The sequence below is a fragment of the Chelon labrosus genome, assembly GCF_963514085.1.
Source record: "Chelon labrosus genome assembly, chromosome: 22".
In the NCBI taxonomy this organism is placed as follows: Eukaryota; Metazoa; Chordata; class Actinopteri; order Mugiliformes; family Mugilidae; genus Chelon; species Chelon labrosus.
This window is the reverse complement of record NC_140355.1, coordinates 14,964,284-14,992,228: the sequence shown is the minus strand read 5'-3', so window position 1 is coordinate 14,992,228 and position 27,945 is coordinate 14,964,284. Positions and strand designations below refer to the sequence as shown.

At 42.6% G+C, this 27,945-nt stretch overlaps 1 protein-coding gene across 2 annotated transcripts; it reads right to left on the bottom strand.

Moving 5' to 3' along the window:
- Window positions 1-302: 302 nt before the first annotated feature.
- On the bottom strand, window positions 303-27,908 carry nup214 (nucleoporin 214). Of its 2 annotated transcripts, none has more exons than XM_084572093.1 (36): window positions 27,674-27,908; window positions 26,802-26,997; window positions 26,539-26,693; window positions 25,861-26,059; window positions 25,702-25,772; window positions 25,550-25,613; window positions 25,175-25,278; window positions 24,542-24,648; window positions 24,334-24,400; window positions 23,770-23,893; window positions 20,159-20,317; window positions 19,276-19,816; window positions 19,063-19,184; window positions 18,873-18,961; window positions 18,387-18,470; window positions 17,799-17,948; window positions 17,379-17,537; window positions 17,185-17,288; window positions 16,921-17,100; window positions 16,736-16,824; window positions 16,552-16,638; window positions 16,064-16,372; window positions 15,039-15,206; window positions 14,593-14,704; window positions 13,405-13,468; window positions 12,770-12,836; window positions 12,540-12,618; window positions 12,034-12,086; window positions 10,276-11,922; window positions 9,745-9,812; window positions 9,456-9,639; window positions 9,209-9,361; window positions 5,882-6,053; window positions 4,152-4,297; window positions 3,576-3,609; window positions 303-957 (listed from the first exon to the last, which is right to left on the bottom strand). In XM_084572093.1, the coding sequence occupies exons 1-36, from the start codon at window positions 27,713-27,715 to the stop codon at window positions 921-923; spliced, it is 6,186 nt and encodes a 2,061-aa protein (XP_084428219.1). In that variant the 5' UTR covers window positions 27,716-27,908; the 3' UTR covers window positions 303-920. The 2 variants fall into 2 exon arrangements, with proteins under 2 accessions (XP_084428219.1, XP_084428220.1); XM_084572094.1 differs by having other exon boundaries at window positions 16,552-16,635.
- Between the last annotated feature and the right edge of the window lie 37 nt (window positions 27,909-27,945).

The window sequence follows — 27,945 nt, the reverse complement described above, 5'->3', positions numbered from 1 at the left end:
TCCTTTGTTATGCTTCACTTTAAGATGTCTAAAATGTCACCCCCACACTTTTTTTTGTCCAGTGTTGTAAAACCATGTTTGGTTCTCCTGTAAAGTTGGGTTTCTTTTTTTCACCACTTGGTTTAGACAAGACTAATCTGTTTGTGCCTAATTTAGCTTCTGTGAATACAATACTGCTTAGTGAATAGGTCACATTATGCTCAGAAAAGAATAAATGTGCAGTTACATCTCACACACTGAAACTAAGATTGAACACAGCTACATTAAGCACAAAATCTTACAAATTTAGAGTAAGCCAAAAGTTTGAGAAGTTTCATTTATTTTCATTTTTCCATGTAAAAATACACATTATGGGGCAGAGCTATTGCAAAAAACTTTACATTTTTCGTTCCCACTTCAAAGACTATTATTTTATTTTAATTTCCATACATTCTACATTTCTTTTTTATCCTTCAAAAGCTGTACTGAAAGTAAAACAGTGCTGAAGTATATTAGAGAGCGACGCTGGGAACCCAATCTTACACATAATGTCAACAAACAAATGAAACACTCAAAACTAAAACCTGTAAGGTTTTGCACATGTTTGTAAAAATTAACTTTCAAAATAACATTTCCCACGAGTGTGTATATTTTGACAAAAAATGTAACACAAAACTGAGTCTGGACACACCACTAGTGTTTTTGCAGCTTCTATCAATGTCATCACTTGCTACTAGAAGCACTGCGTCCTAAGCAGATGGTAAGATCACATGAATTGACATAAATGTTGTAAATGCGACACTGTAAACTCCACAAGCTGCTCCAAGTTGTAATTTACACCAAGTTTTTGTAAAGAAAATGCATGTCAGAGGTCACTGCGTGGCACATGCTTGACTGAAGGTTGTACTGTAGTAGTGGCGTCTACTGTAGGTTTAATGAAACTAGCTTCTCCAGCTGGCAAATGTCTGAGGACTTGATCTGTAAGAAGAAAAAAAGCAAAAAGAAAAGAGTGAGAAAGAGGTTTAACGCTTGAAAACACAGCATTAGTAGTATCATTAGAATAAAATCTTAAATGTGTGCAGAGAAATTCCATTAAAGATGCTAAGCCCCCCTCACACACACACACACGGTGCCATTATACATACGGGACAGAGTCATTAATGAAAACCTATTACCATCTGAACAAATATCCTACTGAACTATAAATCCTTGTGGAGGAATTATTCCATGGACATTTTTTATCTACAATTTTTAGACATATAGCATCAATATGGCTTTGTTGTATTGCAGGTGCTTATGACAAGAAAGTGTGTATGATGAACTGTTGACATATTCTGTAGACACACTGCAGTCGGGATATGCATTTAGGGCTCCAACAAACATTTTTCCTGTATTCTATCAACTCAGATAATAAAGTATTCAAACATTTTCTTATAATAGCATATTTTAAGATGATCCATCCATAAATCAACGAAACATTTCAAAACTTCACGATATTATCCATGACACAAGTTCAGATTTATTTGGTGTTAATTACTTAAAGGGGAACTACTGTTTTTGTACAACCTGGACCTTATTTCTGGCACAAAATACGGTCGTTTACTCACCCATAACTTTTGTGTAATTCGTATTCCTTTGGGAGATTATTAGATCATTGTATATCCATATAGTGGGAGTGACTGGGGCACCGAAACGCAGCCCCTATATAACACATTATCTGCCGCGAAACTCGTTCATTTCACCAATATTTTGTTATCGTACGCTGGTGCTATTCCCCGTTGAGTTCGGAGTTAGCTATTATCACCCCAGATGATGTCTTCTGACCTGGATGATGTAGCAGTAGCAAATTACAGGTAAACAAGCCGACCGTCGCGGGTGCGCGCGGTGCTCAAAGACGACATCATCCGGGGTCTGCAGGTCAATCTACAGACCCCGGATGATGATAACAGGTAACTCCAGACTCAACGGGGAATTGCACTAGCGTACGATAACAAAATATTGGTGAAATGAATGAGTTCCGCAGCAGATAATGTGTTATTTAGAGGCTGCGTTTCGGTGCCCCAGTCACTCCCACTACATGGATATATGCTGATCTAATTATCTCCCGAAGGAATACGAATTACACAAACGTTATATAGGTGAGTAAACGATTGTATTTTATGCCAGAAATAAGGTCCAGGTTGTAAAAAACAGTAGTTCCCCTTTAATTAGGAAACGTGTTGTTTGCGTTATTCCGCTATTATAGACATGATTTTAATTCAATAGCTTGTGCAGACTGTAGGTGAAAACGCACCTGTATTATTATGCATCTGCAAAAGGTTGCTTACACCCACTCAGAGTGTAATGCAAATCCTCGTTGTATGGTTTTATAAGTCTATATGTGCATAAACAAAATTGCAAGTTCGCTGGAGGGCAGCGTTGCCATGGTAGTCATTAGCTCTCGGGGAGTATTCGTTGAGTTATAGTCTGAAACACAACAGATCAGGACACAACGGTGACTCCCAGGCACACCTTCTAAGAATCAGATAAAACTCACTGTACTGGTCCAAATACTTACGCTGCCGTCTCGTTCTTTTGTGGTTGGAAAGTCGGGGATGTTCTTTGTCGAGATGCTGTTGTGCTACCGTGTTAGGCCATTTCATTTGTACATTTCAAGCGTCCGCTTTATTGGGTCTCTGTTTAAAGAGTTCCCACATTTTTGACGATTCTACTTTATTTGATAGTCTTTTTTTTTTTTTTTTTTTTTTAAATTACCATGCCCGGTAGTGGGAGCTGGTATAACTGCGACGCCTCAACGCTTTCCAAGTATACCGACGTGATCGAGTCTGTTGACGGGTCGTTGCAGCCCTAAATGCATGACACTGTATCGAAGTGGGGACTTTTATTGAGTGAAACTGAGCTTTTTTTAAAAACGTATTCTGTGAGTTTCATACGTTTTAGTAGAATTCAACTAAGCAAAATAGCACCTTCTGTTTCTGGAATTTCTCCCCACGTATACTTGTGGTGTTTAATGCTTGTTTTGTACGTATGTGAGCAAATAAGCAATATGTTGTGGCACCAAATTCATAAAAAAAAAAGCAAAGGGAGACACACAAGAAAAGCAAAAAAATAATAATGAGAGAGAAGGATTATTAACAGAATGTGGATGTGTCCAGTGGGCTAAGCCTCGTCTCCACACACTCCTGCACACTTCAGAGTGCATTCCAGTGGAACACACCCCGGGGAACACTGGCTCCCATGTGACACGCAGCAGCAAATGAAGGGAAAAGCAGCGTAGGAAATAGAGAGAAGGGCGACAGACAGAAAGGGACATACACAGTCCCTGTATGAGAGTAAATAGTAAGAAAGTGCTACTCAAACATTAAAATCATGTGCCATCCATTTGAGGGATCGCAACTTCCCATCAGAGGTGAGAAGGATGAACGATACCAACGCACATTTGAAGGGCAAACAAATAATATTTACTGTAATAAAGCAAAAAGGCGACTGAAGCAAGAGATGAGAAAATATGAAGAGGAGGTAATAAATTAGGTAAGATGAGGTCTGTCATCTCATCAGTTCATTCACAGCCAAAATGCGAAAAAGAACACACTTACTGATTTGTCGACCCAAAAGTGCCTCCGGAGAACCCTAGAAAAGTGGAACAAAGTATTAAGCTGGGTGACTGGACCAACAAAACCTTAAGAGTGAACATTTGCCACTAGCTAATAACAAGGCCTTGTTTCTGGTGCCATCTGATAGGGATGATCGCTGTCTCTACACTGTTTTGTTCCAACTCCTAACTTGGAACTGACGTCATTTGTTTCTATACTGACAAGCACAATCAGAGAAATTAAAAAGTTGGTAGGAGATAATTTGGCTATTGTTTTTGTGAATTTTTATTTCATTTATATTGATCGCAATGCACAAAATACATTTATGGCATCATTTATGCACCCATATAAAGTTTTCTGAATCTGCCTCTGCCTATTTTTAAGCTTTCAAAGATCACCACTTATAAACGTCAAAAAACATACAGCAGAAGATGTACCGATGCCGGCTGAATTAACAGTTAACTCCCTCCACTCCACTGTCTGTGCTGCCAACATTTAACTAAATGTTAGTAGGCTAGAGGGTGACTGAAGACGCTGAGGGCAAAAAAAAAAACAACAACAGTAAAGTAGTAGTCTCACCTCCTGTCTGTGGCTGTTGTCCAAAGCCAGAGAAGCTGCTGGGCTGACTTCCAAATCCAGGGCCCTGCTGGGCTAGATTCCCGAATGATGGCGCGCTCTGATTGGCTAGAGCGCCAAAGGACGGGGCACTGGGGGGTGAGGCAAATCTGGAAACGGAGGCAGATACAGAGGCTGTGACATGGCAAAACCAAAAACGTGAAAACGTGTGAAATAATGAAAAAGCTTTAGATAAAAATGACAAAAAGAAAAAAAGAGACATACAACAACAGACGTATGCGGCCAATTTATGTATCGTTCCAAGTTAAAATGCAAGCAAGGCAGAAGACGTAGGTATGTGTGTGTTGTTGTTTTTTTGTGCGAGAGACTGGGATTTAAGTCTTAATCCCTTCGAGAGGACCCATGCCCACTGACTCACAAGAGAGAGAAAAGAGACTACAAGCAAAACAGGGAGAGAGAGAAAGTGACAGAGAGAGCATGCCAGTTTAATCTGCAGGCACCATGACCCCAGAGTCAGATTATCTGAGGGGAATAATAATCTAGCCCTGCACACACACACACACACACACACACAGAGCCATAGTTTTGGGCTCGTAGCCATTCTCATTGGTATTGGAAAACATGCGCACGGTGGGCCACACAAAAGATTAATCAAGCTGACAAAATCACAAGAGCGGAAGTGACAAGGAGGAGGATAAATGTTCTATTCAGTTCTTTTCTGTTACATTTAGAGGTAAAATGTCAGTGGAGCTGCAACTAATTACATCAAAACTGAGGGAATCTCATATTATTAGAAGGTTCAAATGTGCATCTAGGATGACAGACTCCAATCTCGCCTCATTTAACTCTATATGCAAGGTCTCAACACTAGTCTATTTCATATCCAAAAAGCGATTTAAAAAACGCAACTTTTTGAGAAGACAGTCCTCCCCTCAACGACAGGTAAGTATCTAGCTGTCAGTGGAAATTAGCTGCGTGGCCAGAAACAAGTCAAGCAAGTTTCTGATGGGTTATACCCACAGATGTTCCTATTTAAACCTCAAACCTCCCACCAGTCCCGTAGAACTGAAGAAGCTACTCGGATGAGTGGTGGTACGTCTTCTCAAAAACTCTACAAGTTGCCAGTTGCCTTTTTTAAAACGCTTTTTGGATATACCATGACCTGGATGACTGAGAACCTTCACAGACATAGCCTATTTCATCTCAAAAATATAATATTAACAGCGTGTTTAACGGTACGGAAAGTACTTCACTTGCTTCATGTGTTATGCTTGTGAGCACACAGATGTTCCGATTTCCAAAAAAGCCGCTCCATGCTGCAGGCAAAAATCCTGCTGCCCGCCCCCCCCGCCCCCTCTCTATTGCACAAATAGCCTGGTGACGGTGACATTTTCAAATTCTATCTGCAACACTGTGATGACCAAAAAACATAAAGTCTAATGGTCTAATGTGTTACGCTGTTAATCGAGAGGTCATGCCACGTAAAATATTTGCAGAAGGCTTTGACTGAAACCATTAAATAACAGATTTAAAAAAAGATTTATTGCCAAGAGAGTCCAGATGTATTAGTCTATAACCCAGTTACCACTGTTATCAAGACAAACAACTACAATTAAGAAGAAAAAGAAGAATACTGGCTTCCTGTAAGCTACTATAAAACAACCATTAATTGATTACTCAATTATTGTGCAAAATATTTTTGTATTTTTTGCACAACTCATAAAGCTTCTTACCCAAATCCTCCCATGCTGGCAGCCGCCGTCCCCTCTCCAAACACCTTCCCGGCTGAGGAGCCCATGGGGTTGCTGAAAGAAGGGCTCGAGCCAAACGATGCTGCTGCACCAAATGCCGGGGAACTACCAAAAGAAGGGGGACTCCCGAACGCTGGAGCACTGCCAAAACCACCTGAAGGAAAATAAAATATATATATAAAAAAAAACAAAAATATTTGCAACGAAACACAGTGGAACATAAGCAGGGAGTTAATTTACGTGGAAATGTTTTTAAAGAAGAGACAAAAAGTGAGTCATAATGCTGTTTCTGTGGCATTCACATATTTGCATACTGGATGGTATTTTTCTCAGGAAATGCTTTTATGGCAAACAGAGAAAAGTACCTAATTTCACCGTATACACCTTCTACATGTAGTCTTAGTCAAGGATAACACTACCCAAGCAAAATAATTTGTATTTGTAACTAAATTTCAATAAACACCATGTTTTATCTCACAAGTAAATACCCGCCTATCACTTGGGTGCATGTCTTGTCGTGTCCAGCACATTACTTCTTTGGCACGGCACAATGTGACAGCTTACAGGCAGGGTGAATACTTCACACCAATTCAAAGCCTCAGATCGGCAGGGGAGAGAAAGGGCGTGCTGAAATTACAGCCTGGCTAGCAGCACGCCCCAGTAAATAATTGATTGAGCTAATGTAACAAGATTACATTCCCCTTACATAGGGCAGTGATAGGGCATTAGTGTGCTGAGCGGTACCAATATCCCAGCAGAGCTGAGGAATTGCTTGGATGGCAGCTGCAGCTGCGAATTAACAACAGAAAATGGCAAAATATGCAGAGAAAGGGACTCAAATTCTATCTTAAAATCAATGCATCCATTAACGGTGTTAATGGGTTCTTGGTCCTTACATTTACCCTGAATAGAACTTGCACCAGACCATACCTGACATACTGTACAATGAATCTACAATAGGTTGATGCACACCGATCAGGCAGAACATTATAACCACCTTCCTAATACTGTGCAGGTCTCCCTTGTGCCTAAAAAACAGTTGTGACTCATCAGAGAATGGACATGGGCCTTCTGAGAGTGTCCTGTGGTGTCTGGTAACAGAATGTTGTTAGTGGGGGCCAGGGTTGCGTTCACCGAATATTTTCCGTCATTGACCGTTTTTGTTCTATGACGGAATTCACACCCCTGACCACTTGGTGGCGTGTGAGCTTATTAATTGGCTCTTGTCTCTAATTGCAGTTTGCATTCCAAACATCGCGGAACTTTTTTTTATCAGTGCATGATTTCCTTGTACACCGATTACACACGATGCACACGTCAGAGCTCGGCTAACCATAGATGAATATATATCTATGTCTATGTGGCTAACGGCTACCAAAATGGAGGAATCGAATGAAAGCACGTTGCTAGGACTGATGAGTTTTTACGCAAATTGTGCAAAATAAAAGAGTTTGCACACCACCAAAGCACTTCAACCCCACGGTGCCATCTAAGAGCTGTTAGCGCTAGCAGTCCCGGTCTGAGTACGGACAAGACGTGTCGGCAGCCCAAACTTTTTTTTTTTCTCCCTAAAGTCAATACTGTCAATACTGAAAGACTATTTAAAGTTAATGAAATTTCAATTAAATGCTACTGAATTGCATTATTATCATTTAAAAAAAAATTAAAGTGACGGGTAAAAATACATTATGACGGGATTTTTATGACCCTGTCAGTCAAAATGACAGACAACGAAAAAGTCTAGCGCAACCTCTGGTGGGGGCCTTTGGGTCCTCTGGGTTGAGGGGAGTGGCCTCTGTGTATCATCCTACAAATACTTGATCAGTTTGGGATCTAGTGAATTTGGATGCCAAGTCAACACCTTGTGCTGTTTTTTATGTTTTTTGAGTTGTTCCTAAACCATTTTTGTGTGTGTGTTAGGTTGCATCCTGCTGGGGGTGGCTGCTGCCATCAAGGAGTGTCATTGCTATGGGGCGGGGGTGCCTAGTCTGGTCTAGGTGGGTGCTACATGTCTAAGTAACATCCACATGAATGCCAGGTCCAAAGGTGTCCCAGCAGAACATTGCATTATCACAAGATGGTCAATGTTTAACACTTTTCAGCAACACAGTGCAGTACAATGTACGTCTGGTAATATGCCATTTGGATTTCATTATGGGCTGTGTTTCAACCACATTCCGAGACAGTCCTTAAACCAATCAGATCCACTGTGTTGTAAACAAAACCAACTCAACGGCACTTAGACTACATGTATGACTATGCTGATGTTACTCTTCTGTCTATCTCCGCATAAAGCCTGCCCCAACGATTTGATTGGCCTGGAGCATAATAAACTCCCAACAAAGTGACTTCCTCCATAATAATTTGTGGGTGGTGGAAGTTCATGCAGGCTATCAAGCTCTAAGCAATCCTTCTGCCTTTTCCACTATAACCCTTTCCTTCCTCTATAGTGCCCCAGTTTGCTGGGATAATTATGTAAGATTAAAAGCATGCCTGACACATCTTATGACCGTCTCACTGACATAAATATAAACTCAATGCCAAACATGTCAATCAGTCCTATTCTCGGCAAAGCAAAGCAATTTTAAGGCAGCACAATCCTAACAAATCCAACAACATGGCTTGACACCAACGCACATGGATGATTGGGTGATGTTTACCGACAAACAGTGACTCCTGTTCACAAACACTGAATAACGAATCAATAAGGACAAACCAGTGCGTGACTGTATTCAGAGATGAGCTGCTAATGAGTATTTGCTTCACTGGAGTGTTCACAATGTTTTGGCTCATCATTTCAATCTACTGAGAAACAGAAACGATAACCTGTATATAAAACATCTCTTTTATCAGAAGAAATTTGACAAATCTTACAGTCGTTGTAGACTGTACTGAGTAAAGTTGAGAAGAAGCATAGAAGCATTGCATCAGCAATATTTTGGCAGGTAATGATGGAGCATCTGACTATGCCACGTTCTGCTCTGCTGGGGCAAGAAGATAAGGGAATCTGCTGTAGTTTCAGTGATAAAGGAGAGAGCAATGTCAAGAGTCGGGCGCTGAGGGAAATGGGATTATGTATGGGTGCACAGGGTTTCTATCACAGCTGTCCTACTATCACTGAGCATCACACACCACTAAGCCAGAGCCCTTAAACCAGCCCTGGAAAAATATGACAGAACAGAGATGATCAAAGTCACTAATACAAGCACCATCAGGACAATGTATGCATGCAATTACACACGTTCGTAGTGGGTAAAAGCACATCAGGAAGGAGATGTTAAGGATTAAAGAACAAAAACCAAGCTGTACCTTGTTTCGCAGGCGTAGAGAAGGAGCCAAAGCCCTGGGATGCTACACTCCCTCCACCAGTGCTGAAGGTGCCACTTGGTTTTTGCTCCCCAAACGAGGACTGCCCAAAACCAAAGGCCTTGGCACCACTATTCCCAAAGAGGCTGTTGGTAACTAGAGAAGAAATACACAGACACATTCAACTTTAGTCAAACTGAGCTAATTGATCTGCATTTTTCTCTCGCATGTATAGACTGTGTTAGCCTACCTGGCTGAGCAGGCTGCCCAAAACCTCCAGTTGAGCCGGCGGCACCGAATGGGTTCTTGTTGGCAGCGTCCTCGCTTGGCTTGCCTCCAAGGCCGCTGAAGAAACCTCCACCAGAGGTCTGGCCTGCTGTATTGGCTGAACTTGAACCAAACAGACTTCCACCGGATGACGACTGCTGCTGCTGCTGAGAGGAAAAGTTAATTTTATCATTTGCCCTATAAAGAACATTTTTGAGTTTTAAAGTAATACCATCGTTAGGATGCATTATGAATCAAAGAGTGGATGATACCTGTCCGAACACACTCCCACTGTTAGACTGTTGGCCAAACACAGGGGTGGCAGAGGAGCATCCAAAACCTGTGATAATAACAACAAGCAAAATAATTCCACAACACTATATCTCTTCACATCTTTCTCCAATGTCATAAAACAAAGCAGGCCAACTCTAGAAACTTGGGACTCTCCATAAAGTCTGCAGACAGGAATGACAAGCTGTGACTAACTGCTGAGCTCATTCACTGACATCAGCTGTCCACAGCACCGCCGGTATTCCCATACTGCTTTGGGAATTTAGAGAATCTCTGGGAAGGGGACAACTCCCTCCAACCAAACAGAATTGCCATGTTTGGTTTCGACCACCAGAACGTGTACAGGTCAGCCACATTAGATGAGGATTTCACAATGTAGGTGTGAGTAGTGATTATCACATCACTTTGTATATCTTGTTATTTTTATAATATTTTATAATATTTGACAAAAAGAACATTTTGCAAAGTAAATATTTAGATTCTGATCATATATCCAAGATAGAGAAACTCACCTGAGGGCTGTCCAAAGCCGAATCCTGAAGACGAGGACGTGGTGGTGTTACTCCCGAACAAAGATCCTTGCCCAAATCCAGAGCTCTGGCCAAATGCCGGGGTAGTACTCTGTCCAAATAGACCTGAGCCAGTGCTGCTGGCTGTATTAGCGGGGCTCGGGCCAAAAGAGAAGGAACTTGCGTTGCTCGCAGTGGGAGCACCAAAAAGACCACCAGTAGTCGAACTACTAGAGCTTGCTCCAAACGCAGACTGGCCAAAAGAAAAGCCACCAGATGTTCCAGTGTTGCTGGCAGGCTGGCCAAATCCGCTCACCTGGCCAAACACAGATTTGCCAAAACCTGTTCCAGGTGTTGTGCCAAACCCAGTCGAGCCAAATCCAGTGGAAGCCGGGGCTGAGGAACCTGGAGGGGCAGTGGAAGCTGGAGGGGCTGAGGAAGCTGGAGGGGCAGAGGAGGCTGGAGGGGCGGAGGAGGCTGGAGGGGCGGAGGAGGCTGGAGGGGCCGAGGAAGCTGGAGGGGCAGAGGAAGCTGGAGGGGCAGAGGAAGCTGGAGGGGCAGCAGGTTGCCCAAAGACAGTGTTGGCAGCAGTCGGGGCACTGTTAACAGTAGTCGGGGTGGGAGTGGTGGCTGCTGGAGCAGCTGTGTTGATAACTGGCGTGATAAAAAGAGAACTGCTGTCTGTTGTTGCAGGAGAAGTAAAAATGGAGCCTGGTTTGTCAGAATTGTGCGCCTGGAATGCAGCCGGAGCTACCTGGAAACCCATCGCTGTGGTGGCAGCAGCTGAAGTGGGCACAGGAACACCGGTAGATGGGTCTGGGTTAGTTTCTATTGTGGATGTGGCACTGGGTGGTGGTGGTGGGGTTGCTTCAGTTGGTGCGGGAAAGGTTGAAGTAGGGTCTGAGGCTGGGGCAGTTGTGGTCAAAGGAAGTGCAGGTGCTGGGGCAGCGGGTGTTGGTGTCGTTGCTGTGATTTCTGTGGTGACCGACTCTGTTCCAGGCTGAGATGCAGGTACAGGTAAAGGATGACTGGTGCTCCCAAGTGCAGGGTCAGTGGTAGTTTCTTTTTCAGGTGGCGGTGTGGGTTCTGAAGGTTGTGATGGAACTTTTGGCTCCTCGGATGAATCTGAAGAAGCTGTAAGAAGACTGCTGAAAGACGTAGGCAAAGCTGAGGCAGCTGGGCCAGACTGGGGGACAGAGAAGGCTGGCTTGGTATTCGATTCAGGAGGCTTGAACAAACTGCCTGACGCTGCCCCTTTGGACAAGTCTGCAGCCGTATCATCTGCAGACTTTTGAAGACCTGCACCGAAGCTAAACTGAGATGCTCCTTTGCCAATGCCAAGTCCAGCGTCCCCAAAGGTAAATGCGGGTTTGGTGGAGGAATCTTTAGCTTCTTCTCCTTGCCCCACACGCAGTCCAGAAAAACATCCCAGAGTCTCTCCTCCGATCGTCTTTGGTGGCTGAGACTCCGTCTTCAGAGCACTTGGGGTGGAGGTGTGTTTGGCTGCTTCACCTGATGTGTTTAGAGCCAATGTGGGAGACCCAGTGCCAAGACCAGGGGAGCCAGACTTTGGGGCGAGGGAGAATGGTTCCTCTGCAGTCTGGCCAAACACCATCTTGCCATTTCCACCAAAGGAGAATTTATCTTTCACTGTGTGTGACACACACCAGAAAAAAAAAAAAAAACAGAAATAATGAGTGCATGTTCATTTGACATTATTCTACAACTATCTTCAAGTCAAATAGGCTGTATTGTTTTTACCTTGCGATATTCCCGCTCCTTGTGGAACTGAAGTAAAACTGAAACCTGGCGACCTGCAAAAGCAACCATTTTAGTTAGGATGCTGTGAGGACATCTCCAGCTTCTAGTAATGTTTTAGAGAGAGACTTAGGTTATCATTTTGAGAGTGATTTGTTCAAATTGCTAAAGTATCTGTTGAACCACAGCAGTAGATAATTACTCCCCTACGACCACACTTTCTCCACCTGCGCAATCAGATTAAGAGGTGCGGGCTGAACTAAAAATCAGCCACACTCTTTCAGTAAAGAACCAACCACTGCTCCAGTGTGACACGCAGTCAAGCAAAGATTTATGATGACGGAAGGCTGCAAGCTGCCCCAAGTTCCACTTGATAGGATTCATCAAGATTTAAGATTTAAAAGGAACTTAGGTAAAGACAAATGTTGTTTTTTTTTTTATTACAATGTGTCTTCATGGTGAAGTTTATCTCAGAAAGCTTCTTGACTTATTTCTGTAAGTTAACTCACCCTGAAGAGAAGGAGAATCCCTTGCTGACGTTTTGCTCCACTGAGCTTCCCAGAGGCAGATCTGTTTTGGACTGCTGACCTGAGGGACGAAAAATTTAACACGCGAGTAAAAAAAATAAACAGTCACATCGTATCATATAGGGTCATCAGGAATATTCCAGACTGTAATTTTGTTCATGCATGACCAGGTCTTGCACATGCACGTATATTACATATATGACACGACTTACCAAGTACAAAGTTTGGCCGCATGGACGTACTTTCAGCGGAAATCTTCGGGACACCTTGGGTGGGATTCTGCAGTGAAAAGTTTTACAGAAGAGCACAAAATCTATATGAAATGGCATGATATGCATTGTGCTGTTTCGCTACAGGTTACAGCTCACATGCAGTGAACTGTTATCTTAAGAAAGGATGTTTAAAAAAAACAAAAAAGAACAAGGGTGTATGAACACACTAGGTCGGAGATCAATATGTTTTTATGTTTTGGTCATTCCTTCAAGCTCAACTCGGGGCTGTACAAGAGCTAGAATTGTGTGAGGAGTTCCCCTCTCACCCATGTGCAATTTGTAACACCAGCGTGGGAGGGACCTGGGATATTTCACACTCTTGTTCTTTATGGTCTGTTTTCAAACGCAGAACTGTCAGCAATCTGTGCATTTTCACATGGTGAGTGTTTTTTTAAAGTCATGAGAAGAGGCATATAGTGACAAGGAACATGTTTGGTTTTGAGTATTTAAAAGCAAATGAACATACTACTTAATTCTGTAAAAGCAGGACAATTTAAATGTTTAATGTGTGAAAATACGTTCATACATGCACAGTTGAATGACGGCTTGGTGAGCGACGGATAGATAATACTCACTCGTTTGGCCTGGTTGGAAGAAAGAGTTGCAAAGACCTGAGCTGTTGGATCTGCTGCAGAGGAGCTGGGGAAGACAAGAGATGAGAGAGAGACTGTTCACATGGGACAAATGAAACAAGCACTTAGCTAAATTGCAAAATAAACCTGTATGGAAAACAAAAATTAGGCAGCTGCAACCATGTTTTGCATTTCTGGAAGGCAGGCATACCTACATACACAGAATCTGAACTTTTTGGGAGGAGATTACTCTATTGCTTGAACTGTTACCGTCTGTCTGAGAAAGAGCATGCACTTGTTTTTTTACAATCATCTTACTCTCACAATGCCTCCCCTTGCTAATTTTTTTTTATCGTGAGCACGCTTTATTTGGTAAAAAGCCCAGAGGGGGGACTGGCCGACTGAAATATCAGGCACAAAATTGGAGCACAGGCCAGTGAAGCAGAAAGAATAAGGTGCAGGAGACATCAAGAAGGAAAACAAGAGAGTGTGAATGAAGAGCCAAATGAAAGGGGCGAAATAAGAGAAATTAATACAATAATGAATAATAACAATGATAATGAGTGAAGAAAATATGTGATGCAGTGCTCGGGAGAAGCTGGGCTCTGAAATACTGCTGGCTTCTGACAGTCGGATGCATTAGCTTACATTAGCTGGAGTCAACGGCCTGATAAATCTATGCCGAGGAGAGACGCATGAAAGTAACACTAGACCCTCGAGGACTCATAGTGACAGACTGTCTACACACTGCATCATAAATAGAGCCAAGAAAATACAGACATGATTTAACCCTTAGCAATGTGAAACATGAGATGTTTCATATTAGACAGGAAATAAATAAGATGAATAAGACAGACAAATGAAGAAGATATTTTTACCTGTACCAAAAACTGAACGTATACGACAACTAAATTATGAAAATTAATAACAATCAATGTCTGAAACTTAAAAAAAAATGTCCATCACATGTAATGGGGCGTAATAGAAAGCAGATAAACTAATGTATTTATTAATTAAACATCTTCATATTGGATCTTTCCATGTCTGCCTCATTACATGTGTCTTGAACCAGATTTAAATGTAAATTTGTAAATTTACATCCATCCAGTGATACTCGCTCATATCGGGAGAGTCACTTAATGGAAGAAAATTCCTGGTCGTATCTAGTTGATGTTATTTTTTTAGTTTTACCTCATGATGGAAGGACCTGGCATAGGAGACCCTTTGTCTCTGAGCTCCTGGACATTAACCACCTGAGGAACTGTCTTCAAGGTGGATTCTGTCAACGAAGTACTGACCCCGGCTGGAACACAAACAACATAAAAGAAAATTTAAGACAGGTGTAATCACATTAAATTGATCTTCATTGTAATTAAAGCATAGTTTAAATTAATTTAAATCATTCTCATATGTGATGGAGGACTTAGCTGACACTGAGTAAAGCAGTCACTTCCATATTATTGTGTCTGTGAGTCTGTGTCTCCCCCTGGTGAACTACAGGGTGTATGGCAACACCATATTATAACTAAAAGGGTTTCTTCCATCGTATGTCGAGCTAAATATGAGGGCACATTTTCATGACTGATAAAAAAAATATATACATATATAAATATTTGACTGTGGCATGTTCCTCCTACCCGGCTTCTGATTGGCCATCTGTCTGCGTAGAGCGGCAGTGGCTGCAGCCTGCTGGGCGGGGATGGTGACAGGTATGGTCCTCTCAGATGGTGGAGCGCCATGCTTTACTGTCTTCGTGGCAAGAGCTGTGCTTTCGGCTCCACTGAGATTGATCTTGTTGGTTGGAACTGAAATGTTAATGCAAATGTTAAAGCCTGTCCAGCAGTGTTTAGAAGAGGCACTTAAATGGTTATATACACTGCATGGCCAAAATAAAAGCAGTAACCTGGATTTAACAAAGCAAATAGGTACGAGCCTCCAATTGGATAATTACTGCATTGGGGATTATCTTTCAGCTGGCAACAAGTTATTTAACCCCAACTGATGAAAACTGGAAGGATATTGGGGAACCATTGTCTTCGAGGAAGAAATGTGGTCAGACAAAAAAATCCTGATTGATTGTGATCGGCGAAAGTAAGAGCATTTCCACACGTACAATGTGAAGGGAACTCAAGGGATTGGGACTGAACAGCTGTGTAGCCTTAAGAAAACCACTAATCAGTGAGGCTAACCGGAAAAAAAGGCTTCAATTTGCTAGGGAGCATAAAGATTGGACTCTGGAGCAATGGAAGAAGGTCATGTGGTCTGATGAGTCCAGATTTACCCTGTTCCAGAGTGATGGGGGCATCAGGGTAAGAAGAGAGGCAGATGAAGTGATGCACCCATTATGCCTAGTGTCTACTGTACAAGTCTGTGGGGGCAGTGCTATGATCTGGGGTTGCTGCAGTTGCTCAGGTCTAGGTTCAGCAACATTTTGTTGCCCACAGAATGAGGTCAGCTGACTACCTGAATATACTGAATGACCAGGTTATTCCATCAATGGATTTTTTTCTTCCCTGATGATACGGGCATATTCCAAGATGACAATGCCGGGATTCATGGGGCTCAAATTTTCCCCACCCAGTGTAGTTTATTGACTTTGAAGGCCAAACAACTGTATGTTTCTTCACATCTCTGATAGCAATAGCTCTTGTGATTTACTTACCAGGGCTGGGAATAGGGCTGAGACCAAATCCTATACCCTGTCCCGGGAGAAGCTTGGCCAAAGGGGTGGACTGGATGGCTCCGAAGCCTGGTTGGATAGAGGGGGTCCTCACGACCGTGGGGTGACGAGGGGTGGCCAGCGATGAGGGCATGGCAGACATGGGTAGAGAAAGCGGCTGCAGTTCCTCCTCTTCCAGCTCCAAGTGAGGAGGATGAGGATCCAGGGACTGGGACAGGGAGGAGGTCGAGCTCACATCATCCAAGTCCTCGTAGTATTTAGGTGAAAGGAAGGCGGAACGAGACAGGTTGGCTGGAAGAGAACGGATGAAACTAAAGATTTCAATATGGATCTCGCATGCAAATGTTGAATTCTGAGCAGGAATTTGCAGTTTAAGATAAAATCACCAGAAACTCGGTACGAAAATGAATTACGCCGAGGGCTTGTTTAATTAACTCTTGACTTGTAAACCTGCTGTATTTGCTGAATACCTGGTGCAGTAGAGCGCACAGGAGGCATCTGTTTCTTTGAGAGGAAGTTGCGCAGCTGGGACTGTTTCACTGGCGATATCTTGACTGCTGGAAATACATCAAGAATTAGAAAGTTGTAACGGGCAAACATGAAATCCATTACTATTTTTCTTACATAAAAAAATACACATATAAAGATTGCTACCTGGAGATTTGGGTTTGGTCTTAGGTGGGGAACTGTCCAGCCTGGCTTTCAGGAGTGCGCTCCTTAAACTCTCAAGCTCACTCTCCATTCTAATAAGAAACAAAGAAATCTTGCATTTTATTTTTGCCCATTCACACATTTATTTTTATATATGTACATTTCCATATACTTTGATTTCTTCCTACCCAGATGGTGCTGCCGAAGCAGTACTTTGGTTTATAGTAGGTCGGTCTGATTTGCTGTAGAGGCGCAGTGCAGTGAGCTCCTTAATAATCTGGTCCAGTCTATTCTTCTGCTGGTTGATGATGTACAGGTTGTTGGCCAGTGTCGTGAACAGACCCTCACGCCCAGGCACCACCATGTGTCTGTGAAGGAGAAATTAGTTCATCAAAATGTTTTTCCTTGCTCTCATATTGCTGGTGAAGTTATGGATCGTATTTAACACCCACCTCTGCTTTTTCTTCTTCTCCAGGTGTTTCTCCCATTCCACATCCAAGACATCGTTGACATCCTCCACGGCAAACATCACATACTGGTACAGTCTGCGAATCTCCTAAATAAAGGAAAAAATAATATGGATGTCATACGTGTGTCACCCACTCGTGCAAACATTGTTTGAGCCAAGCATGTTTCTCTCCCTCACCTTGAGCTGTTCCTCGCTGCGTGGATCCAGGGGTTTTTTGTACAGCAGCTGTCTGTAATTCCGGTCTTTGCTCAGCTCACTTTGGGTCCTGGCCTCTTCTGCCCCAGCAAAGCCCTCCAGTAACGTGGTCTTCAGTGTGCCAATGTCCCCGTGTAGAGACTGTAAATCACGGATGAAGAAGTGTTTGAAAGCATTTGTCAGCCCTTTGGTTGTAAACTCATTCAAGCAAAAAACACTAATGATTATTGGAGATCCTTCACCAAAAGAAAAGTTGGAAAAATGACTCAAGGACATATGTTTTCATTAATACAGTATTTAGACTAGTCCAAATTAATGACCAAGACTTCTAAATGAAGATGTGATGGTTGGAATCTTTAGGTCAGCCCAAGCACTTTTTGAATTCTTCATCCACGGTCTCACCTCGGTAGTTTCCTTTATCTCCAGGGTGAAAATGTGGAAGTCCTCCGACTCTTTCCTCAGCCCCTTCATCTCTTCACTGGTGCCAACCTTAAAATCAGCTTTAGCACTTCGAGCCTTGAGGTCATCCAGCTCCTTCTGGAAGTGAGCAATCTGACGGCAAAGACGCGTTTAATTATTAATCAACTTGGGGAACATATTTCCAGATTAATTGCAACACTGGGTGTGCATGAAATGCTATCTGTGTGGAGTTCGGCAAGAAATTGTAAATACTGCAGCAGCTAGTGTCAAACTAGTCATTTATTCATTTAATTCACCGTTAAAGCTGGTGCTGCATTTTATAGTCTGCTCGGTATATATTATTCTAACTTCTATTTTATCACATCTTTTACTCTTCAGTCTAAAGAGGTGCTATTAGCAAGCTAAAGACACTTTCTCTCAGTTACTGGATGTAGATATATTTAGGTAACTATGTCATCCGTCTAAATTAGGTAAAGTTTTGAATTTAGAACGGCTGATTTGATGGTTCAGGCCACAACACACTCTCACTAATTAAAAGTGGTCCCCGCCACATGTTAGTCCATGTCTCACCTCCTCCAGTATACCAGCCATTATGGGATCTGAGTCTTTCTTTTGCTGCAGCTGCTTCTCCAGGGCCTTCACGCTAACAGTTGCCTGTGTTAAGAAACGGACATTTATTCATAGTTGGCAAAAAAATAAAAAATAAAAATACAGAAGTGTGAACTGAAATATTATCAAAAAAAAATATTTTCTTTTGTCACTAGCAGTTGATTTCAGATTAACACTGTTGCTAGTAGCAACCACGGACAGCAGGGTTCTGTAGATGTGATCGGTTTTATTTTATACTCCTTATATAAATGTTTTACTTAAAAATAAGTGGCTAATTGAGATTTTGGAAGCTAATCAGCTAATGTGGTGCATTGCATTTTGGATTTATTGACACTATTGTTCTTGTTAACTAATACTTTTAGTCTAACATGACAGACATATTCAACCTTGAAGGAAACCTAGTTAATTTATGATGGGTGAAATTTCTTTACAACAAACAGACAGGACCTGTGGAGCTTGCACACGGCTCTGGGCTGCAGGCGCAGGTTTCTGGACAGCTGTGGGAGGCGTGCTGGTTTGAACTGGACGCACTGGGGCTGAGACAAAAAAAATACATTATTAGAATAAGTCCCTCCATTAGCAATTAAAGTATAAAGTAATAATAATCGCTTCCAAAAGGTATAATAATCTTTCTTACTTAATACAGCGGATGGCTTGGCAGCTGAGAGTGGCGGGGTGGCCAAACTAGTGGAACTGGAGACGACTGCTTTGGGGGAATTAAAGGAGTAAGCTGGTGGTGGAGTCTCCACGGCTGAAAACCTTATGAAAGAGGAGACAGATTTGTATATATCTGAATGTATGGAAACTTCAACATCTAACTGAGAATCGTTAACATATAATGGTTCAGTACCTGTCAGTTAGATTTAGTTTTACTGCAGATGGCGTAGCAGCAGCAATGCTCTGAGCTGTTGGAACTGGAGCTGGAGCTTGAGCTGGAGCCTGAACTTGAACTGGAGCTGGAGCTTGAATTTGAGCTTGAGCTTGAGTTGGAGCTGGAGCTGGAGCTGGAGCTGGAACTGAAGTTGGAGCTGCCACTGCTGCCGGTTTGATGGACATGGAGTTGAAAGAAAATGCTGAAAGTGCAGAGGGAGTGTCCGTGGGAGGTTTGGCAAAAGAGAAAGTTGTGGATCCTGAGCCAAAAGGTGTGGGTCCACCCAGGGAAAACGCCGGAGGAGCAGAGGTCGCGCAAGTAGTCGGGAGTGAGAAGGAGAAATCTGATGAGGATGATGACGCAGGTGCTGTAGGTACAAAGCTGAACGGGGCAGGGGAGGAAGAGGCAGCAGGGACTAGAGGTTTGGAAGCAGCTGACGAAGTAAGACCAAGGTTTGGGAACGTTGCTGGCATAGATGGGGTGGAGGCGGCAGTTTTGGGTGTCTGGAATGCCAAAGAACCTGTGAACAGGAAACACATTTGAACAACATCACACCCTGAACAAGTTTTGTTTACGAGCAAAGGTGGCTAATTATCGAAGCTACTGGATTACAACAATTTGTTCTCGGTTAGATGCTCACAGACACATTTTGTTTAGCAGTTTGCACAAATGTTGTCGAGCCTCTCTCTGAGTCTAGTCAAAGTTCCCTGCGTGGGGCCAAAACAACTGAAAACATTCAATAAACTTTTCACTGTAATTCAGCAAAAAAAAAAGGATAAAGGAATGATTGGATGTAAAATGCAATAAATTTGAATATGAATCAGTCCTCTCCAACACCTGTCCAGCTCGCTGGGTTTCTTACCTGGCTTGGGCAGCCGCTCCCCTTCTAAGGTCAGAGTAGTTGGAGGCGAGACCAATTGCTTAGCCCCGGGATTGAGGTTGAGCAGAGCAAACGGACAGAGTAATCCCTCAGTTGACAGCATTAGCATTATGGGCGCTGGGGGCAAAGTCTTCTCATCAGCTTTACCAAGGAGGAAAGAACAAATACGAAGCAAATTGAGAGAATATCCACACACTGTACAGTAGAATACAATCATGTATGTGCAGTATAATGTGCACGGAAGATAAACTTGTGCACAAACAAACATTTCACTTCTAATTTTCCAACTTCAGGGGGTCAGGGGGAATCTTTTTAGCTCTATTGTTAAAAACAAAACAACTCTGCAAAGAGTCTGTTAATTAAGACCAAATCTACAATGGACAGTAACGGAGAGAAATGATCTGGCTCAGCTCTAAGCTTTCAACTACAGCTACCCAAGGGAAAAGAAGAGCAACTGCACACTACGCTTGGTCTGTTTGCAATGACAAAACGCCGTTTGACACTCTAACCGTGAAAGAGTTGAGAGCATTTGAGCACAAAGACTCGGCGTCGGCACGCCATTTATCCCCGTGACCTTGGCTCCGTCCGCCCTCCAGTGGTTAACATAAGTTCCCAGTGTTCGGCTCAAAAAGCCACTCTGTTGTCACGCACAATGACAACTATCCTGAAATGCCTGACTTGTTAAACAGTCCGCTGCCATCCTCTCCTTGCCAAAGCCTGAAACCTTTTCCAGCTCCTCACGCCCACTTTCCGTCGAAATTAAAAGTTGTTTTATTCAGTGTGGATATTAGCCATTTCAGAAAAATACTCTTAAGACTTCCTCTTTGTTCTCTCTGCAGGTGTGTCTCATGTTGAAAACTATGCGGCGACGTTTACATGGACGCCAGTACCACGCTAATATTCAGGACGAGCCGATTCAGAACAAAATACCTAACCTTGTTCAGAACAGACTGGCTCAATAGAAAGGAAATTTGTAAACCTTTGATAATCTGTTGACTAGGAGAGCTTTAGCACATAATAACCATGTCAAAACGTCAATCAATTGTTTATCGCTGGGTGACATTAACACTTTCTTTTTGCGCATGTTTCCAAAATGAGATGTGACAAGTTTCCAGGAGGGACAGGAACATGGAGGCAGCAAAACAACAAGTTGTTCAAACAAGTGCTTGAGAGGATTAACGAATCTGCATCATTACAATCGGAAATATTGTCCGATCGAACACAGACGCCGTCACCAGGAGAAGACAACAGCTCTCTTTCAGCGTGTTTAATTAATTACCACAAGACATTATCCTGGATTTTGCATCACATTTCTACATACGCTTGGAACGGTACGCCAACGAACTGTGTGCAGCCTGCAGAATTTCAAACCAACAATACGCCCACACTGAAAAATGTGTACACATATCCAGTGTGCATACATATATATATATATACACGAATATGGCTTCAAGCCGACACAGAAAAGCCCAAGCAATGCACTCCATCAAGCGGCAAGCCCTGAGGTTTACCACAAAAGAAGCAGAAAATAAAAGCAGCGACTAATGTTTTTCTGTTATAAAGGTAAAGTTTGAAAGGTATTCGAGAAGCAAGGAGACAGAGGTTGAAAGAGAGAGCGAACAGACGGGAGAGGCACGCGGTGAACCTCATCAGCATTCTGCAACAGGATCGTCTGGGCTTTGTTGTTTGTTATGGTCCTCTAGCTTGTCTGAGCCATTTTAATGAGTGCATTTTTCTCCAAAGATAACTCTCTCGTTACTCTCCCTTTGCTTTGCTTACCTAATGTCTCACTTCGAATCAAGGTTCTGATCAGACCCCAGTCATGTCATAATGCTGCCCAAATTGCAGGTTTTTTTTCTCCTGACGGGGAGGGAGTTCTTAGAGTGAACGGGCGAGAGATGTGACTAGACAGCAACAGCAGCTCTACGTGAATGTCTGGCTGACTCGGCCAGTTAAGATAAAGCAGCGTACGGAGACGGCAGCTTATCACTATTCTTTACACATGCTGCAATACAGCACTGCAGTGGAAAGCTGCACGCACAGAGAAACCTGACGGATTTCAACTTCATCTAATCACTGAGGGAGTATTCAAGGCAAACTGTTTAGGAGCTGAAACAAAGAAAACAGTGTGAAGGACAAAACTCGAATACAAAATATAGAAACCGAAATTAAGTTTTATGAGGAGTCAGAGGTGCAGTATAGCAAAAGTTTTGCACATCTTAGCACACAAAGAACAAAAGAGAATTACAATGTGCCTCTGCGGCGATGATAGGGCAGCTATCAGAGCCCACTTCAGGCAGTCAAATGCATTGTGTCCACATCTGCTGGAGGCTGATCAGGGCGGCTCACTCAAGTCTCACATGTGCCTCTGCGGTTTTTGCTGATTTGTTCCCGCTCTTAACATGCAAAGTTCCCATTAAAATCAATACGAGCGTCTCCGTGCATCGCACATTGTTTCTTCTGAATCACAAGTTAGAAGGCAACTAATTACTTCCACTGAACATCAGCTTGACAGCATAAACAAGATTAAAAACAAATAGTGAATTCTTACGCAGCACTGTCTCTCTCATGTTCCGAATGCTGCATATTTTTTCCCCCTCACAATCCACAACTTGAATGCATCACTGCGTATGTAGAATAGATGTCTGCCTTGACAATGAAGTGTCAGAGGGGCCTGCCAATCTGCGGTCATTAGAATATATTTGAAAAGGAAGGGCCGTTCACGGACCAGACTGACGGCCCTACTTTCTGTGGTGTGTCTTGTACTGTCGGCACCAGTCGGGCCCTTGATGCCAGCTTTTTAGCCTATTTGGCGTGTTTAATCTGTGCCGGAAATACTTGGTAGGAGAGATCAGTCAGACTGGAAAATTCAAAGGCCAACTCTGCACGACTTTTGTATAGCTCTTCCTAGATTCCTGGCCTCCCAGATAATAGCAAGTCTTCCGGTTTCCTGGACAAGTTATGTCTTATTTCCTTTCACTCATGATGTCAGTTTGGCGAGTTTATATATTTGCAAAACGTTTACAGGCTGAGATAATACAAATTTCATACAAACTCTGCTGCAAACGGGGCGTGCAATATGTCTATGTGAACCTTGTATTGAGATTTGACGTCATTAGCAACTTAATACTGTATAGCACATGTCTATTGTTTGGTTTAAAGTACTTGACTTTAATGACACACAGATTCTATAATACTGCCATGAAGCAGTCCTCCTCACCGAATGGTACCACAAAATTCTCTCGACTTTAATTTAAATAAACTGAGCTGCACCAGTGTGTCCGTACACCAAGGTTGTAGCAGAAAGCCAACTGCATTTAGTGGCGTTCCAGCAAAGTTTACATCAGTAAAAATTCCCCACAAGACAAAGTTTTGACTAAAGTGTGACAAAAGGTGTCTGACCTTTGCTCAACGCTTAAAAATAGTTTCCTCTCTAAAAAATTCCTTTTTGCGGTCGAAATGCCACGACGAGCTATTCTGGGCTCCAAAACTGGGTTAACTGGAAACCCGCCTCCAGATCTGGCTTCGCTAAAGGAAAATTAACTTTTGCACAGGTGAAGAGTGGGAGTACACGTAAAGTCAAATGCACTTACTGATGTAGATCTCCTGCTGGCTGGTGAAGTCTATAGCCAAGCCAAGAGGTAAAGTGTCTTCATTCGTCTCAGTCACTGGAAGCTCTGCCCTACTTGCGTCTTCCAGGATCCAAAGTTCCCACAACTAAAAAAAGGGGGAACAATCAGACATGATCCTCACAGTCTCAACACCTCATACAATCAGTTTTAGATTTAATCCAATCGAGTCTAAAACACTAAAACTTTAACGCTTCTACAAACTGTCCTAACCGTCATTAAGAAAGTCTTGCAGACGATAGACGAGGGACACGTTTTCTAACCTAAATGATTGAAAAGCACCGTTTTTTGCATGAGAAGCACTTTGTAGAACAGTTATGTAACCATCCTTGGTCCTTTTGAGCAGCTCAAACATTCATCATGTTGTGCTTTTACTTGGTAGACTCTTTAGACGTAAAGAAATAGCGTTTAAATTTAAGCCCATCAGGAGCACTCTGCTTTAGTTAACTATTCAAAGCACTGTCCCATTTGAAGCGTACACTCAGACATCTTCACACACAACATCTTCCTTTTTACTTAATCAGATACCTTGTCGTCTTGTCTGGAAATGACGCTGACCTCGATGGAAGCTGCTGATGCCGCAAACACAAGGTCCCTGGACGAAACAACCAGAGAGGCGAAGCAAATCTTTACACCAATTTAACATGAGATAAAAACATTTATCTAAACAATAAAAAAATACAGCTTTTAGGCGTGTGTGGTAGCATATGTGTCTATAAGTTGTTATCATTCTTACCAGTCGTCGACGTGACTAAGGAAGAAGTGGTGCTGTCGCTCAGTGCAGCTGCCATACACAACGTCACCAAAGTTCAGATACTTTGTCTCCACTTTCTCATCCTTTTTCTATAAAAATAAAATGCACATTGTTTATTATTTCACTAGAAAAAGAACGCCCCTAGTTATAATACAATATTGTATACATATAACCTCTGACATCCCAGTGCGCCTTAACATTTTATACTCTGCACTTCTTTTTCTTGTTAAAATGACTTTTAAGGGGATGTCTTCCTTATATGAGTTTGTGTTCCAAAGATAAAGACTGTGAAGCCCTGTGACAAAAATGTTTGTCTATACGATAAATCGTGAACAAAGTACCTCCACGGCACAACCAACAAAAGCTTTAAACGGTTTGATGGTCATTTACACAAAGCATCAGGTTCAAAAACCAGGTGCACAACAGGTGCAGTCAGAGCCTCTGTGTAACTGCGCAGACATAATTTGGTCTTCAAAGCTAGAGCACGCAACCTGGCAGAGCATCTAGTGCACGCCGTTTCATCATTTGCTGTAGAAGACAGAATGAGTGCAACCTGATAAAAATCCACATGTGATTAGGTGAATTAAGCAGACTGCTGATGTTTGTGGTACTCACGGGAAGGGAGATCAGCACCAACTCGGGAGGGGTCTCAAGAGACCCGTCTGCAGCTGCATATACAACTGCGAACACTAACGTTTTCAGCCACAGCACATCCAGAGCTGTGAGAGGAAAGGAGAGGCAGAGATGAAATGTGAACAGTTTTGACGGTAGAATATGCCTATAAAGACTCTCAGTAATCAAGGTTATTACATTCAATAACAAAGCTAAAGCAAAGGAGACCGGACTTGTTGGGTTTTATTGGTTTTTCTAAGAAGAGGATACTTGGATGAGTGACAAAAATGTGCAGTTGCCTTTGTTTTAGCTTTAGCTTTGTGGATATACAGTACTGCAGAATGCGCATTTTTATAAATACAGAAGCTGCTGTCTTACCTTTGACAGGCTCGTCAGAAGTGTAGAAGTGTGGACATGAGATAACTTTCTTTTCTTCTAGAGCCTTTTAACAAGAGAAAATATTTCACTGCAGCTTTCAAAGACGACTAAGCATTTTATTTTTAATTATATAGTGCATTAGGTTCACTTACTGGTGTATACTGGCTGACTGTGGCATTCATTTTTCCCGCAGCGACTTGCTTTCCTTTCGGACTCCAGCCAACTGCGTGAAACAAAGTTCATTAAATACAACTGAGACTCATAAGAGACGCGAAGTGCAGGCATGCAAGGACGTCAAGAGTCTCACTCACTGCACGTGATGCCGCTCGAAGGAGGCAGCTGGGCTTGCACTTTGACGCCATCTGCAACATCCAAAATCATCATACGGCCGTCGGACAAACAGGCGGCCAACATGGGCGCAATAACAGGGTTCCACTTCAGGTCCTGCACTGAAGTGCCGGGGGGTACAGGCGGCTGCAGGGACGCGAAAGGGAGCTTCTGTGGTCTTGTCTGGAAAAGCAAAAGGACGCAAAACAATAGTCAAAGGATAATCACTTAAACTGGCAAATACAAGGACATTTGAGATACAGAACGAAGCAGTCAGTTGAAATTGGGAATCTTGGAATCTCGCTTTAATCTCTGAAAAATGTTTTACATTCTGATAGTTTAACTTGTTTATAAATGTCAAAATTTAAAGTCAAATTAGGTTTACACAAATGAGTACAAATTATTCCACTCCAAGATTTGTTTCTGTCAGCAATTTCGTGTTCCGAACGAGCTGTGTCATGAGAACAGATCAGTAATTTCCCTGTGGACGCTGCTCAGAAGTAAAACCAGAAAGACCAGAAATATGCATCCAATTATTTACTGGATGACTGTGGCGATCCAGAGACAGACCACGATCACGCTGCAGCAGAACTATTAAATTTAAGTTGTATGCTTTGCAGTGACCCTGGCAGAACGCGAAAAGGCGGACCGAAAATAGTTACCTTGTTCATGAAGGTGCGGACGTCATAGAACGTGAGGGACAAAGTCGCATCCGCAGACGTGCCACATACTGACAAAGTAAGTTCATCACAGCTGAGAGCCAAGTGGTGCAGAGCCAGGTCCACAGTCACTTCAGCCAGTGCAGGTATCCCTTCGACTAAGAAGTGAAAATTAAGAGAAAGATTTAATTTATTATTAGCGGCCAATTGTATGACAATGTAGTGGAACACTGGAAGGATAAATAATAAAAAGGCTGCTTTCGTACCTATTTCATTGGGGTTGCCATCAGCTTTATCGGCACCCATGACATGTTGAGTGAAGTAAACTTTGAATGTTCTGTCAAGTCCCACGAAAGTTAAACCAAATTTGTTCGAGATGGTGAGCAGACTGGATCTGTCTTTTGGCAAATCTTCAGCAGACTCAAAGACTCTTGTTTTCTTCATCTGGCGAAACTGAAAATCCTAAAAGTGAAAAACAAGCATTATTGTTTTATTGCTAGTTATGGGCGGTAAACAGTTATGTGGCTGCAGATCTGCAATGACAATAAAGGGTAGATGTGCTTAACAACATAATCCCACAGCTACTTATCTCATACAAATATAAAATGGCAATATAACCCATTTACTGTAAAACATATATGGCTCCTTTAAACTTTGCAATATCACAAGCAGCTACTATATCCAACACGCGTCACGTTACGTCGCGTTGACTAAAGATGCTAAGACTTTACGTAATGTTAAGGCAAAAACAAAAAGACAAACACATATCAGGTGACTTTATTTCACAAAATCACGGTTGTCAGTTCACCTAGCATCAGTCTAAACAACTCTCGAGCGCACATAAACACGCTAATAGCTACCATGCTAGCACGAGTAGCTGCTAACAGTGTAGATTTAAATTGACGCAGCTGTTTTTTTCTTGTAATAATTTCACACTGTTGCTCAAGTCTTTAACTTGTTCTTCACGTTGTTGGGATGGTTCGGTAAACAGTTTGGTGGGTTTACTGAGCAGAAAACCTACACATGGCCACGCTAGCATGGGAGCTAAGCTAGCAAAACCGTTAAAAATGAATTGGCGCAGTACTCTACACACATGCTAGCTAACCTGTCAACATAACCTGTGGATAACCGAGCATACCCTCATCTCCCTCTCGGGAGGGTTGTCCGTGTCGTCGCTCATTTTGAAGGACAGACGCTGCTGCTCTTCCAAAAGCTCCTTTTTTTTTCTATTAGTTTATTCCTTAGTCGTTTTGTATCTGTGGCAAAGTTTTGGTGAGACGCATCAGGAAAACGAAACTCACGCCGCGCAAATTTCTGCAGAAGAAGAAACGAGGACGACTAATAGATGCCAGAGCTCCCTGAGATCAAAACACTGAGCTCATGCACCAATCGGGAAAATATCTTGTAGTT

Excerpts from the sequence above, each read along its gene's own strand:
- nup214 (XM_084572093.1), bottom strand. The coding sequence starts at position 27,715 with ATGAGCGACGACACGGACAACCCTCCCGAGAGGGAGATGAGG. Across the intron at positions 25,614-25,701 it reads CAGTCAGCCAGTATACACCA|GCTCTAGAAGAAAAGAAAGT; the intron begins GTAAGTGAACCT and ends TCTTGTTAAAAG. Across the intron at positions 24,401-24,541 it reads CTTAGTCACGTCGACGACTG|GGACCTTGTGTTTGCGGCAT; the intron begins GTAAGAATGATA and ends TGTTTCGTCCAG.